Source organism: Talpa europaea (genome assembly GCF_964194135.1).
Source record: "Talpa europaea genome assembly, chromosome: 14".
Lineage (NCBI taxonomy): Eukaryota > Metazoa > Chordata > Mammalia > Eulipotyphla > Talpidae > Talpa > Talpa europaea.
In genome coordinates, this window is record NC_140082.1 from 82,697,546 (window position 1) to 82,715,712 (window position 18,167).

Here is an 18,167-nt window from a genome sequence, read left to right on the forward strand (position 1 = left end):
GTCAGTTACATCCCACCCACCCAGCTGGACATCTCTACGAGGGCAGCACCTGTTAGCTCTTCCTCACCTAGTGCCCTGCTTATACCAGGGCCACACCTCTTTGAGCACCGAATGGACCCATAATCCCCCTGTTGGTTTTGTGGCTGTAGGAAGGGTCAATGGAGGGATTGTCTGGAGATTGGGTGCTTCTGGAGCACGCTGACCTGCCACCCCTGGGCACCAGGCCCTAGTCAATTCATCCCTTGGAATACCTTTCTAGGGGACCCATAAAACCCTCCTCATCTTCCTGGGAGGGACTAAAGGGGTATTCCTAGTGACCTGGGCATTTTGTATGCCCTGTTTGGTGGTGAATAGAATAGTATCCATACAATAGAGGGTCCTTGTTCACCCCATTCTAGACATCGTGGGATGTCTGTGATAACGTGGCATCTCCATTGCTTGAGGCCCAGCCGAGGTGGCTGGTATGCTCACCCCTTGCCGGGCCCTGCTGTGACCTGGCAGGTGGAGCCAGCGACCCGGTGGGCAGGACTGGGGCTGGGCGCTGAGGGCAGTGAGCACCGAGGTGTTGTCTTTCTGACCTTTGAAACCCTAGTCTGGTGACCGGCTAACTGGTCTTAGCAGATTCCTGGCAGCAGCTGGCTCCAGGCTCCTCTGCTGACATTCTTAGTTGCTCAGCCCTGGGAAATTCCAGAGGATGGTGGAGACCAGTTGTTTAGTGCGTGTGTCTCGTGGTCTGAAAATTCGAGCACATTTGTTGGTCAGCCACCTCTGATGTCACGTGACCTGTAAAGTCAGGGTTGCTGAGGGGCTGGGGTTTGCATGTAAGTGACTGTCAGTGGCAACTGAAAGACAGGCCTTTGCTTAACGCTTATTAGGACACAACAGCTGCGGGGTAGAAATACCATGTCTTTTAGTGTACCCAGTCTCTGTTGGGGGTTTCTTTTTCAAGACCAGTGATCAGCAAGCTTGGAGCAGGTGGGGGTGGGGGCATGGAGGGTGTGTGTGGGGAGCACACAGAGGGTGGACTCCAAAGGCCATGGTCTGTGGAAATCCAGGCCTGTCCCCACCACCCTTCACTGCTCTCCCTGTTGTCTTTCCAGTCACCTTTTCTGAGCCCCTGAGAACCATCTCCCCTGAAGCCCTTTGCATCTGTATCCCCAAACCTTGGCCTCATTTCCTGCTTAAACTATCAAAGCATAGAAACTTCCATGCTTCCTTGCTCCTCCAAAGCAGGGCCACCACAGAGACCACTTGGGAATCACCCTCTGGCCGAGCACTGGAGGAGCCTGTCCCCACTGTGGGCAGGGCTGGGGGTGGGGTCTCCCATGTCCCAAGCCCTCCTAGGCTGTGTGGTTTCCTTGACTTGCAGAAATGAAGAAAAATGTGCTTTTCTTGGAAAACCTCTAACCAGTACTGGCAAATTCCATTAACTGACTGCGAAAACCGTTCATGTCTTCACTGCATTTGGCAGAAATAAGCCCTAATCAAAATCTTTGACTGTTTTATTCAGCAGCAAATGCTTGAGAAATCAGTGTTATGGAGAGTGGACCTCGTCATCCTTGCTTTCATAGAACTGTCCTGCTGAGTCCGATAGGACTTGCTGCTCAGTGAGTGTGTGTATGTGTGTGTGTGTGTGTGTGTGTGTGTTTGTGGTTGAGCAGTATGAGATCCATACAGTGAATTCCAGTTAGTTCCATTTGCCCTTTATGGTTTTACAGGAAGTGACTTTTGTAACGATGTGTATCGCCCACTTTGGATCTTTTAGAATATCTTGGGAAAAAATGTTTTAAAGTTATGCAGAAGGAAAGATGCATTTTTAAAAAATAAGTGACTGGCAAATTAAAAAAAAATAAAAATACTTGTGATGCCAGCACTAAATAAACAAAAACTGCCCTGTAGAAAGGTCGTCTCCTTACCTCCTTATGAACATGTTTTAATGATGGTGATTGGCTGGGAACGTCGGTAGAACTTCTTTTTGTTTCTTGCGTTCTTTTGAATTAATTCAGATTCTCCCCCACCCTGGCCTAACTCCGTTTTTTTTTTTTTTTTTTTTTTTAATAGAGGCATGTTTTTTATTTATTTATTTATTTATTTTGTTTGTTTGTTTTTGTTTATACATGCACTGGGTACAGTCAGAAGTGCGGGAGGGTGAGAGAATTCACCAGAGCCAGAGCAGGGAGCAGAGCAGGCAGAAGGACCGAAGTACACTGCTGAGGGGAGCAGCGGGCGGCAGGAGAGGTCTGCGCGCCATGTGGGACCCTCCTCTGGTGGCCGGGGAGCAGCCGGGGATCGAACCGGTGCCGCAGAGGCCGCGGGCAGCTTCGCAACCCAGCGCTCAACCGCTGCGCCACCGGGGAGGCCCCCTAACTCCGTTTTTGCTCACTCTTATTTTGAACTTTAATGCCTATGTTTTTATTGTTTTAGAGGCTCATATGGAAGTTTTAATATGCATGTTTAATTCTAATTCTGAAATTAATTAATTAGAAACTTAAAAATTTCCTCTGGAATCATAGAATGGCTTTACAAATATTTTCAGTCCAAATACTCTCTTCCCAATGTATATGCGATTGGTATGTAGCACCTTAATTCCGTTGTTTTTTCCTCTGCAGATTATTAACTGTTTCTGTCTTGTAGGGCCAGGTGACTTGCCTCTTATTCATATTTCTCACTTTCTTTGCCTTCTGGAGGAACTTCTTGTCCTACGTGTGCTAAATAACTTTAGCAAGGATCTGCTGGTAGCAACCTCCCTCATGTTTTGTTTTTCTAAACATTGCTGTATTTCATCCACACTCTCGGAAGTCACTTTTCTAGTTGGAGGGTGAGAGTGAATTTCCTTTTGCTCATGAATGGTGCTCTTCCACTGCCTCTGGCTTCTGTGGTGGTGCCGTGGAGAGGGGAGCTCCGTTCCCGTGGGAAGGTCTGATTTCCCTTGCAGCTGCTTTTGTGACAGCGGTTTTGCATTTGTCCTGTTGCTGATTGATCAGTGTCTTTAGGTGGGATTTTCCTTTTTCTTTTTCCTGCTTTGGAATTGGGTTGGAATCCCTGAATCTGAGGATAGGTATCTTTCATTAATTCTGGAAAATTTTCAATCATTTCTTCAAATCTTTACTTTGATATTCCTTTCCCTTCTAGAACTTAACTGGCTTGTTCCTGGACCTCATCATTCTACACTTCCTCTCCCTCAATCTGCCTTTTGTATTTTTACTTGCGTGTCTTCTCTGCTGCCTTCTGGGTAATTTCTTCAGATATGTTTTCTAGTTCATTGTCTAAATTAAGACATTAATTTCTAGAAGCTCTACTGACTTTGCCCATAGAATCTTATTGGGCAAAACAAAAACAAAACAAAACAAAACAAAACAAAAAACACACACAAAAAAAGCCCCTTGACTCTTTACATTCTATAGTTAAATTTCCTTAAACTTTTTTTAAGATTTATTTATTTATGCATACAGGAACTGGGGTGTAGGCCAGAGGTGTGGGGGGTGAGAGGATTCCCCAGAGACAGAACGGGGAACAGATCAGGCAGACTGACTGAAATACACTGCTGAGGGGAGCAGCGGGCAAGACAGGAGAGGGCTGCTGTGCCTTGTGGGTAGCTTCCTGGCTGGCCGGGTATCGAACTCGTGCTGCAGCTTCACACATTGTGTCTTAACACCTTGCACCACTAGGGATACCCCAGTGTGTGGTTCTTGACATGATATAAATTGGTAAGCAGGAGATGAATGCTTCGCTGGAAACCCCCAGGTCTGGGTTTGAGTCCCAGCCCAACACTCACTAGCTTTCGCCTTGGAGGCCTGTTTCTGCATTGGAGCAATGAGGCTAGTGGGTCAGTCTGCACTGACATCAGAGAGTTGACATCAGTTTCCAACAAGGAGAAAGCCCTTTGTGAACCAGAAGATACAATGCAAATAGGTGTGAAAAGGAGGATTTTTATGTGAGAACATATCACTGTTTTTCCAATGCCTTTCCCCAAGTACTACTTTAGAGACTTTGTCTGCAAGAAGGCAGGATGTCAACCTTTTTTTGTGTTCCTTCCTCGTGAAACCGAGCTGGGACTGATCTCCATGTGAGCGTCTGCATTCAGCTTGCATGTCTCTTCATCTACTTTTCAGTGTTGCGCAGAGTCTGGCTCCCTTACGGAAATGTAGCCATCTCCAGGCATTGCCAGTTATTGGCTAGCAGCTGCATTTTCTCCAAGTGAGTTGTGGCTCCGTGTAGGGGAATCCCATTATTCTCCTCCCAGCTGCCATATGTGGTGGTGAAGTACTTAAATTGGGCCATGGAGACTCAAAACTCATGTCCTTCCAACTCCTCTTGTGTTGCAAAGCGCTGGGCACGCCAGACGAAACCCAGTTTCTCTCCTCTTCAGTAATTGCTGTGGAGCAGATGTACATGCAGGACTGAGACTTCTGGATGAACGTTTGTAAAGCCCATTTGTTGCTACCATTTTGGGCTAAGTTCTGAGAAATGTTATTCTGTGACTAATGTAAAAGCATCACGGTGACGAGGGGCTGTGTCCTCTCTTGGGTGCTGGGTGGTTGGGGCTCTGCTTCCTTGCTGGCCCTGCTCTCCCACAGAGTGTTTCCACCACGATCAGGCCACTGCGTGTTGCTGTGGTGTTACTGACACTCGGGGCTCGGTATTTTTACAACGTCTTGGTCAATTAAATTCAGGATACGAAGAGCCGGGCTTTTTGTGTTCTGAACATGTGCCAAAGCCCACTTCCTTCCTGGTAAAGGTTAGACAAATAGGGCCCCATAATGATGGCCACATCGATGGGGTGGCCCAAGTTCAGGGGTGAGGAAGTCCTGAGCCTCCTGCAGTAGCATCAAAGCAAGAGCCTTCCTGTTAGCATTCATAAACTAAGCTTTTCGAGACATTACTCCTTCCTGTCTGCCCCCAAATGGGATTCCCCGTTTGTCCCCAAATATGACGCCTCTTTGAATGTCAAAGGAGCAGTAGTATGTCTCAATGCCACCTTGTATCCTTTCGAATGATTCAAGGGGCAAAAATAGTTTTATCTTTGTCCCACTGGCTTAAAAGTAAGACGCACCAAAGCTCAGATTACGAGACCTTCATATTAAAAGCAATTAGGATTACATAAACCTTTGTGTGGGTGGCACATAAAGTCATCTGCATACTTTGCCATGTTCGATTTGGGACGAGTGATTTATTCTCAGCCAAGGCAATGACAAGTTGCAAGTTGGCCAACACTCCGTATGTGCTAACAGAGCGTCAGGCTCCCTGTCAGTCAGCGGCCCAGGAAAACTTCCCCACGCCACCACCACCTGCAGACCTTGCCTGAGCTCCCTCCCTCCCCTGACAATTTTGCTCATCTGCTCAGAAAATTCTAGCATGTTCTACATTCTGTCTTCCAACTATTTTTTTTCCCCAATTCTTTGCTAAGACTATTTTGGCATCAGATGCTGTTCGGAGAACAACAAAAATATCCAAGTGTGTGTTTGCCTCCCCTTCTGTTCTGCACCCCTTGGGGGAGAGAACCGAACCCCATCCCTGCCATCCTTGGCTCCCCGGCACTCACATACAGCTCCTCTGTCTCAGAGCGGTTGATCCTCCGGCCCTGACCTTGTTTCAGACACTCTTCTCTAAGGCGCGTTTTGTCATCTGTCAGTGTCCAGCCACGGGGTTCCTGGTAAAATGAGTTTGGGAAATAGAAGCTGCATGAGGCAAATCTCATTGCAGCAAGCTTTTGAAACTCCCGAGTCTGTTCTGATTGCAGATAGGCTTGTGGGGCCAGCCCGGGCCACCCTTTCTTGAACTTGCTGGCCTCAGAAGCTCCATTCCCAGCATCTCTTACAGAGTCAGTGTTCCCCAGGATGCACTGGGGAAAAGGCTGGTGGGATTCCGGGAAACTTCAGAGTCCTTGAAGTTAAATAAATGTCAGGCGCTGCCTTGCACAACTGGGAGTATTTCTCACTTTATGCAACAACCCTCTTAAAAAATTTTAAACATAATGATATGTTAATAGCAGTTCTCCGTGTTAAAGCACCCTGGGTTGAATGCTTTGGGGGCCTGGGATGAAGTTCAAATCTGGAAATAGAGCTGGTCTTTGAATAACATGGAGGGGATTAGGGATGCTCATGGCCTCTCCCTCAGGGTAGTCCAAGATCCACATCTAACTTGTAGTTGGCCCTGTGTTGTGTGTCTGTGGGTCTGATAGAAAAGAACAATCCACGTGTAAGAGGGGACCAGCATGGTTGAAACTGTCTCTTCTAAGCGTCAGCTGTGCTGGGTTTTCGTAAAGCAACAACTTTTCAACACACAGCCCTGGGGATTGATTACATTGTACAGTGAAACACGCACCTCCCTAGAAATCAGGGACCTGATGAAATCCTGGTTGTGGTTCTGAGAAACTGAAGAGACATTTGGAAATGGCCCCCTTTTAGGTGCTGCTGACGGAGCCGGAGGCTTCTGCCTCCTCATTGTTGCCCTTCTGTGCCCTCCTGTCTCGGTTGCTCTGCTCAGCCCAGCGCCCACCCCTGAACCCCTGCAGCAATTTCCTCTATATTAAAGATTCCCTCTTTGAAGAAGTTCCCTTTAAAGAAAATTGATTTGTGGAGGAAAAAAATACCTTTTATAGAAAACAATAAAGAAAAGCAAAAATGAAAAGTTCTGTACAAGTGATATCTACTGTTGAGTGGAATGCTGTAGAATTTTGTAGCCTTAATATGTATTTCACATGTCATCCATCCTGAGCAAGAATTGTTCTGTGATTCAGGACTGACATCCACACCACTAAGGAAAAATCAACTAATCATAACCAGTCTTTCCAATGACATAATGCTGTATAGTTACTGGTGGGGAGAAGTTTAGTAACATTGGAATTCTTCAGAGCAGGGTTGGTAGAATTTAAAATATCTTTATTAATGTTTCTCATAATAATAGTTCTATGTGAGAAAAAAATAATACTTTGTCTAAAATAAAAGAATCTTCCTGCTCTTTGCAGAGAGCAGGAAAGAATAATCTTGGAAAGAATAATCTGCAGGTGACACTGAATCTATGAAGTGATACAGAATCAGTAATTAAGTACAGAGCATTGACCTCTTAATGTCTTCATTAATTGGTTTTGCTGTTTACATAGGAAGGAACAAAAAAGGATGGGGAAGCCTTAGAGTGTTAGCCCTTTCCTGACTGCCCAGCGCTGTCAGGACAGGTTGTTCCAGCAATGATGGCTAATTGGCTGTGAGTATTGGGGTACAGAGGAAGGTGGCTCACCATTCACGCTGGCCCAGGAACTTGAGTTTTGGTATACAGATCCTGAATGATTTAAATATTTTCTTTAGAAAAAACGTTTTAAGATGTGCCACTGTTTTTGTTTTTTTGAGTGACTGTAGCATACACGTGCTTAAAGTGAATTCTTAAATTTGGGGTTCATTTGGGGCTTTCAGTTTCTTAAATCTGCAGTGAATTAATCACTTCAACTGTGTGCTTTTTTTTTTTTCATAAAAGCATTTTACATTGTTCTGAGAAGATTACATTCTTTTGGCTTTGGACAGATATTTCCTGTTCAGTTCTAGCCACTAGAGCCTGTTTGCAGTTGATATCTGGAGGCCCTGTGGAGTCCGCCTTCCATCACACCAAAGCCCAGGGTGGCTGACTGGGCCTCCAGGCTGGGCCTCCAGGCTGCGCAGGACCCTAGACTGTTTACTTCCCCAGGCCCTGCCCCAGCACAGCCCGTGTGCCCTTGTGGTTGAGGTTTGGGTTTGGGCAGGTGGTGGGGCTTCCTTCCTCCCTGGGGATGTGTTTTGTGTGTGGTGTGTGTGTGTGTTGGTTGTGTGCATTCCTCCTGGGTTGGGGAGGGGTCTTTATCCTGGCTTGGGCAGGGGGTATTTCTTCCTCCTGGGTTGAAGAAGGCATTTTTCTCCCTCCTGGAGGTGTCCGGGGTTTTCCTTCCCAGAGACTTAAATGCTCCCTCTCTCTTCCCCTCTTAAGCAGCCCCCCCTTTTTTTTTACTCCTACCCAATTTTCTTGAAAGCTAACCTCAAATTTTCTGTGTTAAAGGGAAGCTATGGATCTTCTCTGATAAGGGGGTTTCCCCTAGAAGGAAATGAGCTAATTGAAACTAAAAAACTGGAGAATCAGGGGCCCCTGTGTGCCCCCCAGCAATGTTGGGGTACTTCTTCCTAGGGGTGCAGGGGTCTAGATCTTCCTTTGAAGCTTTAGCAGCTGAGTGTGGGTGCTACAGCGTGTGGGTATGAGACAGTCCTGGCCTTTTCAGGAGGGTTGATTTATGCCAATTGGCCCTCATCCCAAGGGGCTGGCCTAACGTGGACCCCTACTTCAGGATCTTTGGGCACCCCCGACCAGGGATTGATTCTGTGGGGCTTCCCGCTGAGAAAACCCCTGACCCACTCCTGGCCAGCCAGGCTCTGGAGCTCAGAGGAGTGTGGGTGCCCTGGGGTTACTGTCTCCTGAGATGAGGGGGTCTCAGCTCCTCAGTGAAACCAGCAGGGGGCGCCTTTATGCTGTGATGGGAGTACAAGGCATTCCTGGTGCTTCTCCAGAACCAGTGCCACTAGAACCCGAGCCAGGCCGCCCTGGGCCACAGTGGGGGGACGGGGCAGGAGGCTTCCCTGGAGCAGCCAGACCTCTGGACCAGGTGGTCTTGGGTGAGGTGCCCCTCCTGGGTGCCACAACTGCGCCACCCCCATGACCCTCAGTCTGCCTGCCACAGGGCGCAATAAGGGTGGAGTCTGGCTTCTGACTCCCCTCTGGCCCTCATCTCTCCCAGCCCTCTGAGGAGGAAGAGTCAGCTGGGATCTTTATTGCTCCTTCGGAAGTTGCCTGGGGACCTTTTTGAGAAGAATGGCAGTGATTAAAGTCCTTTTCAAGGGGAGTGACTGGGGTGCCCCAGGGTGGAAGCCACCCTTTTTAAAATTTGAGCTGTACCAACCCCCTTTTGCAATCCTGTGGGAAGCCACACAACCCAAAGAGCAGTTGAAATGGAGAGCTCAGCCACTGCCACCTCCAGGACCTGAGGGCTCATGGGAGAGGCTGCGGGAGGGGAGGAGGCTTGGAGGTCGGTAGGGGTGAGGCTGCCTTCATTAATTGGTTTTGCTCTTTACATAAGAAGGTCCAAAAAGTGATGGGGAAGCCTTAGAGCTTTAGCCCTTTCCTCACTGCTCAGCCCTGATGGCAGCCTTCAGGTGTGAGGCTCCGCAGAGGGGGTGGCAGAGCTGGGCCTTGAATGTAGGACCCACCGCCCCAAGTCCTGCCCCAGCCCTTTGTTTTCCCAGGTGTACAGACCTTTAAGATGGGCCTTGAGGAGGGGGTGGGGAGCCAGAGCTAGTTAGGGGCTCTGGGGAAGAGGACTTGGGCTGTGGGCTGAGGTGTGGGACTGTGCTGATTGGGCCACTAAGTACTCTGATCTCCAACATCTGAGTTGTGTAGAAGCTCAGCCTTTTGTGGAGAAAGATCCCAGAGTCCGCTGACCGCTTCATCATCACCGAGTGTTAATTCTTCCCGACTGTATTGTACCTGTGCATTTAGAGCTGCAGTTTTGGGGTGTGCATTTCATACTCAAATACTTAGAAAAATTGAGCAGTGGGAGGAGGTAGGTACTCAGCCACTTGCCACGCCGAATGGCTGTGACATTTCACTGTGGAGAGCCGGGGCCAGAGCTGGGCTCACACACAGGCCGAGGCCGGTCCCTGCTGCTCGGGACCTGTTTTCTGTGAGTGCGTCCCCCAGAACTTATCCGGACCCCTGATCACAGCCCGCCTGGGGCCGGGAACCTGGTGTTATGCCTGCAGCCGCTGCTTCTTGGAAAGTGGCTATGTTGGGAGCTGTTTCGGTGGGTGTTTATTCATAAGCTTACCACCCCTCTCCCCTCCCCGCAGGAGCCCCCAGGTGAATTAGAGGCAGGGTGCATGGAAGGAAGTCGGTGACAAGCGCCCTCTTACCTGGGGACACATCAGCCAGGCCCCAGCCTGCATTAGGGGAGTCTGACCGCTGCTTCCAAGCTGAACTGGAAGCTGCTCATGTGTCCGATTGTTCAGGATGTGGTTTTCCCCTTGAAGTGAGGTGAAAAGAGAGATGCCCAGGTGGGGGCAGGGGAGGGGTAACTTGCCCACGACACGTAAGGCGTCTGTGGATGGCCGATCGGTTTACAGTCCACACCACTCTCGTAAAAGAGCAGAGCAATGAAAGAGGAAGAACCTGCAGCTCTTAGCAACCCGCGTGGTGAATGGAAGCTGCAAAATCCTAACTCGGGCTGGATTTGGTCAGTTACCAAGGTTCTTTCTCATCAGCCAGGCACACTCTCGAGGTGTCTGCCGGGACAGGGGCCGCTGTGGCTGATCTGGTGGGAGGACACTTGGGAACCCACTGGTGGCTGGGGTGAATGGGAGGAAGTTTCCACAGCTTTCCAGGGGCTCACATTGAACCTTGTGTTTCGTGGGGCTCGTTGCCAACTCTGCCGTGGGAAATGTCTGCTATTTCCTCTTGGTGTCTGCTGCCGCATGCATCCTTTTTTCATTAAAAACAAAACAAAACAAAACCAATCAGGGCCTCCCCTGGTGGTGCAGCGGTTGAGCACTGGGCTGCGAAGCTGCCCGCAGCCTCTGCAGCGCCAGTTCAATCCCCAGCTGCTGGTTGAGGGTCCCACACGACGCGCGACCTCTCCTGCCGCCCGCTGCTCCCCTCAGCAGTGTATTTCATCAGTCTGCCTGTTCTGTTCCCTGCTCTGTCTCTGGTGAATCCTCTTACCCTCCCGTGCTTCTGACTGTACCCAGTGCTTGTATAAATAAATAAAATAAATCTTAAAAAAAACAAAACAAAGCAAAACAAAAAAACAAGAAATGACACAAGTAATTTTTAAGGCAAATGCTCAATGTAGGTATGTTCTTTTTTTTTTTAAAGATTTATTTATTTATAATGTAGATATGTTCTAAATAAGTTTCAAGAAGTTGTGGCTTTCCTTTTATTAAAAGAATAAAACTAATGTCCTTCCTTGCATCTTTTCTCCCTCGCAGGCTACCCTGTGGATATTCTGGAAGATGACCCTGAGGGGCTCCAGGAAGCAGCTCTGGCTTACCATGCCACCCTCAGGAAGGCCGTGGGGTCCCCAGTGGAGCTTTTCTCTCTCCCTACTGGGGAGCAGGTACCTATGAGCTCTGTGCTAGGAGAAAAACTTTTCTCATCCCCCCTGTAGGTCCTCAGGCTGTTCTAATCACAATATCAATATAAGACTGATTAAGAGGAGAAAGAAAAAGCTGATTTAACTTCCTAGGCATGGAGACCTTATAGATAAGGTCCCTGGAGAAAGGGCCAGAGCTTTTTGCTTCATATCTTTTTCAGGTTTAGGTTTGTAGATCATTAAAGAAGTATCCAAGATTGTTTCCATGGCATCTTCTGCCCTGCATGCTCTCACTGGTGATGAGAATGTCTTCTATCCTTCAGTTACAATGGGGTCTTTTTTACAATGGGATTTCACCTGCTTGCAAGGAGAGAGCGTAACAGTGTTCTTGCAATGGCTGTTTCTTAAGTAAATTTAATTCAAAACAATCTACATGCCAAGGTGACCCATTTTGGAGAGGTCTGCTCTGAATCCTACAGAAGAATGTCAGTAAAAGTATTATAGATGAAAAAGAACATCTTCTGGAGTGACTGCTAGAATAATTCCACCTTGTGAAGTACGAGGAATCGTGGAAAGGATTTCTGCCAGGACAGCTTGCTCTGAACAACACATTTACCACTTACTATCTCTGTGACTTTGAGCAACTGCCTTAACCTTTCTGGTCTTAGTGTTATCTCTTAAGGTGGGACAGTAACAGCACATAGTTGGTACTATTGTGAAGAGATTAAATGGGATACTGTTGTCATGCCTGATTGGGCCTCCTTGTCCCCATTTGTAAAATGAGGGGACAGTTGCTCTTTGGTCTCCAAGATTTGACTCAGTTCTAAGATTTGTGATGTGGAGTGAAGTTATATATGAACTTCAGTACCCTTCCACCCCCCACAGTTCAGTTACATGTGATCAGTCGATGGTCCAAAAATACTATGATGTGCAATAAGATATTTTGAGAGAGAAAGACAACATTCACGTAATTTTAATTATAGTATATTATTATAGTTGTCCTATTTTACTATTACATATTGTTAATGTCTTACTGTACCTAATTTATAAATTAGACTTTACCACCGGATTCTGTCTGGATAGGAAAAACCACAGAAGATACAGAGTTCAGGAGAATGTGGTTTCAGGCATCCACTGGGAATCTTGGGATGTATCCCCTGTGGATAAGGGGGGGCCTACTGTATGGTTTCTGGCACTAATACGACAACTTTTCAAGTATAGACTGGCCTAGAAGAGAGAAATAAAAAATTGTTTGTTGGGGGGTGGTGATGGGTGAAATTTGAAAATTGGGTTACTCTTAAGATATTCACCCCACCCTCTGCAGTGAGTAAAAAGAATATTTGCCTCTTGGTACTTAAAGTCCTTGGTACTTAAAGTCCTTGGTACCTCTTGGTACTTAAAGTCCTTGTCTTTATAGTTTTAAAGCTAATCTGTTGAAGGGGATGAGATTTTCTGGTTTTATACATACAGGATTTCACCTGTACCAGAAATTGTTGCTCTCTGGCAGGCCAAGTTGGTTGAGGAAGGCAGGGTTTTGTTTCACTGTACTGGAAATGTTCCAGGCCCGCCAGCCAGCCGGAACCAAGGCTTTTGGCGCTGGTGGGACCTTGGGTTGCAAGGATGGGGTGGGAGGTGAGGGATTGGAGGGGATTGGTGGGAATCACCAGGTAATCTGAGAAGTTCAGTGAGATACAAGAGTTAGTCCTGTACTACTTTAATATGCACTGTCAGTCACCTGCTTTTATTTCCCGCTGATTTATAGGTTGCATTGTTAAAAACCTTACGAAGCATGCTTAGTGAGTGAATAATTTATTATTGGCCAAAACGTAATAAATATTATTAAAATTTAATGTTTTTCTTGTGGTAGAAATGCTGACATGACTTTATACCTATGCGTTTCTTCCCCTTCTAAAAAAAGGAAGTTTCATAAAAAGATCATTTGATTTCCAACCAGTTGAGCAGTGAGTTGAGAAATGGTAGCAGTTTGCTACTGCAGGTTGAAATAGCCAATTTGCAATGGTATTGGACCTCCGCACTGCTCTTAGCAAATTTAATTTTTCTTTCTGAATCCAGAAGAAAACCTTTCCAAACAAAAAGAAAAATGACGAAGTGATTTGAAGATATATTGTGCCAGTTCCCCAGAAGTCTTTTCTTAAGCAACTCTGCTTCTAGTCTGGAAATTGTTTTTTCTCAATTAAAAGGCCATAATACTTATTGATTTTTTTTGGGTTCTAGAACAGTGTATGTTCTTTGTTTGAAATTTGGGCACTATACCAAGGATAGAAAAAAATAAAATCACACACAGTTACCCACTATAAACATCCATATTCTGTGCATGTTTTTTTTCTGCACCTTGTCTATAATAATCATCTTCCATGTCTAACAGTACTTCATATGTATTGGTTCCGATGGCCTTGTAACGGCCATCTGGGGGTGAATCCTGCTTCCCTCCCTGCTGCTGGTGGGCCAGCTTAGGACTCTTCCTTAAGGTGATTTGAACAGCGGAAGGCAGGAGACTTGTTTACAGGTCTCAATTCTTTGAAACACTGGAGGTCTGCTGTGAACCTTAACAAGCAAGACTAGCTCCACCAAACATTCTTTCCTGATTTTTCTTATACTTTCCTTGTGTTTTTTATTTTTATTTTTTATTATTATTTTTAAAGATTTATTTTTATTTATACAAGAGCTGGGATATAGGCCAGGGTTACGGGAGGGTGAGAGGATTCACCAGAGACAGAGCGGGGAGCAGAACAGGCAGACTGACGAGGTACACTGCTGAGGGGAGCAGCGGGCGAGACAGGAGAGGTCTTCTTCGCCATGTGGGATTCTCCCTGGCTGGCTGGGAATCGAACCGGTGCTGTGGAGGCTGCGGACAGCTTCACAGCGCTGCACTTAACCCGCTGCGCCACCAGGGAGACCCTTTCCTTATGGTTTTTAAAACAGACTTTGCAATGGGAAGGGTTGACCTTTTGCTCTGGGACTTAGGGGTGGTGGGTTTGGCGAGCACAGGGATCTTGGGATATAGGCTCTAGAGAGAAGATTCTGGGGTTAGAGACCTGGGCTCAGCCTGTGGGCCCACAGAGGGTAGGGGCTTCCTTAGATTGCCTGCAGCGATCTAAGCCGGGTATCCATGTGGTACCCAACTCAACACAGCCTAGGCTGCTTCAGGACAGTTGAGGCTGGAGGTGGGAGTGGGGTCCTGGATTTTGTAGGCTGATGCCCAAGAGAGATTATGGTGGAAAAGGCTGGTGTGGGGAGGCAGGTGTCAGGTGGGAGGAGAAAGGTTTGCTGGTGGGGATGGGCTTTTGCCAAGTTGCCGTCATGTTTGGCTTAGAGTGGGTAAGATTCCATTTTTATGTTATCTACAGCCTCTCCAATTAACCTCTGTGTAAAAGTGTTCTTTCAGTGAATATTGCTAATTAATTGTCAAGGGATTCCCTGCACCTTTACTATGATGAGAGAACAAAATGGTGATTTTCTTATTTTGCAGGTTAAACTGGAGGCTTCATCTGTTTGCTTTTGCAGCGTGCACCGTGACGAGCCTCGACATAAAGTACTGGTCTTAGTCAGTCCCCGGGACACAAAGACAGGTTGGTAGTTTTTTTTTTGTTTTTTCCATTTTTTAAAAAGATGTTTTATTTGCACATACAAGAGCTGGAGTTTAGGCCAGAGGTGCGTGGTGGGGGTGTGTGTGTGAGAGGATTCACCAGAGACAGAGTAGGGAGCAGAACAGGTGCTTAGTGAAATGAAATGCACTGCTGAGGGGAGCAACAGGTGAGACAGGAGAGGTCTGCTGCGCCATGTGGGTTGCTCTCTGGCTGGGGATCGAACTCATGCTGCAGTGGCTGCCGATAGCTTCATAGTGGTGAGATTTAACCCCTTGTGCCACCAGGGAGGCACAGGTTGGTAGTTTTTTATGGATTTCAAGCACAGGGGTCCTGATTGAATTTATAAGTGGTGGAATCAAATGCTTTGGAAATGATGCGGAGCTCTTTGGCTGAAGGTCTTTGGAAAACAGCGAGGTGAGAAGGATGTATTTTCAGCATTTATTTTCAGCATTTTCTAATGGTTCATGATTGTTCACCATTCCTTTTTGCAGACACAGACCCCTCTGGTCCACGGGGACTATACACAGACTGCATTTGAGCGGTGGTTCTTGTTAGTGGTGTGATGGGTTGCACGCTGGAGCCTTGCTTGGGAGCGTACCATCGCCCCGGGAAGCCCAGGACTGCTCCCCCGAGGACAGATGAGGATGTGAGACCTGTCAGTGATCCTGGGACGCGCCCAGGCCACACAGCAAGAGCAGGGTGGGGATTTTGTTTCTGCTGAGATGTCCCTGTCATCCGTAACTCATGGACTCCCTCGCATCTCAGAGCATTTGGGCCGCTGTCAGCCCCCAGAGCGAGTTCTCTGAGTACATCTGGATCCCTGGGCTCAGTTGCATATGGAGCCGGGTTCTGGGGCTGTTGGCAAGGGGCAGCAGAGATGGCGAGGAGCGCAGGGTCCGTCCTGTGGGTGTGCCCGGAGCCAGGCACCAGTGAGATGCAAGCCGAGCACCTCGCTCCTGACCTCGAAGCCTCCCCATTTCAGATCAGTCCTTAATTTAGACATTTTCTCCTTGCTCATACTTTCCCATACAGTATACATGGCCTGTAATGATTCTATATTGCTTTCCCTTTTTTTTTTTTTTGAAGATTTATTTATTTATTTATACAAGCACTGGGTACAGTCAGAAGCGCGGGAGGGTGAGAGAATTCACCAGAGCCAGAGCGGGGAACAGAACAGGCAGACTGACGAAGTACACTGCTGAGGGGAGCAGGGGGCGCGGCAGGAGAGTTCTGCGCGCCATGTAGGACCCTCACCAGCGGCCGGGGATTGAACTGGTGCTGCAGAGGTTGCGGGGCAGCTTCGCAGCCCAGCGCTCAACCATTGTGCTGCCAGGGGAAGCCCATTGCTTTCCTAATAAGAAATGGGGCAAAAAGCAAACAGCCTTCATCAGTCAACCGGCTTTAAGTGAGGAGGTATCTGGTGAAAGTTTGGGGTCATAGGTCTTGACAGTTCAGAGCTGTCCCTCACCTGGACCCAGGTGTCTGTCCGGGGCCTGCTTGATGGGTGTCAAGAAGCCCAAGGTGACATTTCCGACCAGGGAGCTTGTCCTTGTTACTCACGTAGAATTGCTCACTGCATCTCCTGTCCGTGGTCTGGAGGCATGAGTGTGCTTTGTGGGCTCCCGGGAATCTGGGGATGAAACCTCTGTGGCTCCCAGGCGGGGGTAACCCCTCTGTGTCACAGCTTCTGGTCCTGGAGGAGCTCGTCCCTCTGGCAAAGCCCTGGCCATGAGCCGAGGGGCTGTGATGACCCCAGGCTCTGCTTTCACCTCAGATGTGGGGCTTGATCGCCGGGTTGGTGAAAGTCCCAAGCTGTGCCCACAGGAACGCCTCAGTGAACAGATTGTCAAAAACTAAAAATATCAGCTGCCGATTTTGAGAAAATCAAATATCAGCAGTGCTCCCCTCTGCCTTTTTGCGGCATTTAACAATATTCTGGTTATAGGTCTTTAAGCACAATTTGCATAATGTAAACATATGCCTGACTCATGTAAGTCTGTTTCCTATTTATACTGTACTTAATTTTTAGTTGTTTTCAAGAATGTATTTAATAAATATTCATAGGCTCCCAAGAACTCTCACTCTGGACCTCTCCTTCTGTATAACAGGACTTTAGGTAAAGTTTCCAAATGCCTTTCCTCCAGCGAGGGCTTGTATGGCTGCTGCGATTCGGCGTGAGCTGTGATTGTGGCTTGAGGCTTGTGGCCGATGGCCTCACAGCTTTCAGTTTTCATACTTGGGCCTCTTGACACACCTGCATATCTGATCGGGAGGAGGCTGCTTCTGGCTGGTTCTTCTTTCATTTCCCATGACAAGTTGTGATTGGGAGTGTTTGTGTGCGTGCGCCCAGATGGAAGCTAAGGGATCTGAGCTATTTGATAATTGTTAGTTATTGATAAGCTGATTGAATCCATCATGGTAACTTCCCTAACCCTGCGAGCAAATGAAAACCTTCCTGGATTCCCGGTGACAAGCAGTTACTGTGCCGTGGGCTGCTGTCGGGGTGTGAGGAGGAAGCTCTCCCTCCCTGCCCCCTTTCCTTAAAGGTGGCTGAGACACAGGGCCTCCCTGGTGGCACCAAGGGGTTAAGCACAGCACTGTGAAGCTGTCCACAGCCTCTGCAGCATGAGTTGGATCCCCGGCTGGCCAGGGAGATACCCACGTGGCACAGCAGACCTCTCCTGTCTCGCCCGCTGCTCCCCTCAGCAGTGTATTTCGTCAGTCTGCCTGTTCTGTTCCCCGCTCTGTCTCTGGTGGATCCTCCCATTCCCCACACCTCTGGCCTGAATCCCAGCTCTTGGATGCCTACATAAATAAATCTTTTTAAAAAATAAAAAAGGTGGCTGAGACACAAACGCTGGTCCCTGCCACTCCCTACAGACCTCATTACCCGCCACTTCTCCAATCAGAGGCTGGTTTATGTCCCGAGGGGACATAACAGCAACCTCCCTTCCTTATCATTGCCAAGGATCACAGCTTTCATTTTTTCCCTTTATTTATTTCCCCTTGTTTTGTTATTCTTCTTATTTGAAAACTATTAAGTGATCTCATAGGTTTACAAAGATTAAAAAATAGCCCATCTCATAAACAAAGTGGCGACCTTTCTTTTCTCTTGTATCAAATCAAAACTGTGGTGGCCTTTCGGCTTCCCTCCCGAGACCACAGAGCAAGGAGAGATGAACCTGGATTTTGGTGTCAGACACATCTGACTGGGCATCTGGCTCTGACCTTTGCGAGCTTCAGTCGGGTCATTTGTGGAGACACCTCAGCTATTTCTTCAGGTCACTGTGGAAATGGTTTGTGGCAGAAAATCCGATGCTTTAAGCCCTGTGGGGCCAGGCAGGCACCACCCACGGTCTCCTTGCCGACGGCACACCTGCACTGCTTCTCTCACCGAGCCTGTGTTCCAGGAGCCACAGAGAAATCAATTGCAGGGCAAACTCTGGCAGCTGACTTACCTT

The 18,167-nt window shown here is 47.8% G+C and overlaps 1 protein-coding gene across 1 annotated transcript in view; it reads left to right on the forward strand.

Annotated features, from left to right (window-relative positions):
- The window catches only part of LOC311184232 (protein FAM169B-like), a gene marked incomplete at both ends in the record, with an annotated part of 58,380 nt that overhangs the window by 2,884 nt on the left and 37,329 nt on the right, over positions 1-18,167 (forward strand). The window contains 2 exons of the mRNA XM_084254072.1: positions 10,995-11,122; positions 14,589-14,688. Coding sequence (XP_084110198.1) covers positions 10,995-11,122; positions 14,589-14,688 — 228 coding nt within the window. The remainder of the gene's footprint in view (positions 1-10,994; positions 11,123-14,588; positions 14,689-18,167) is intronic.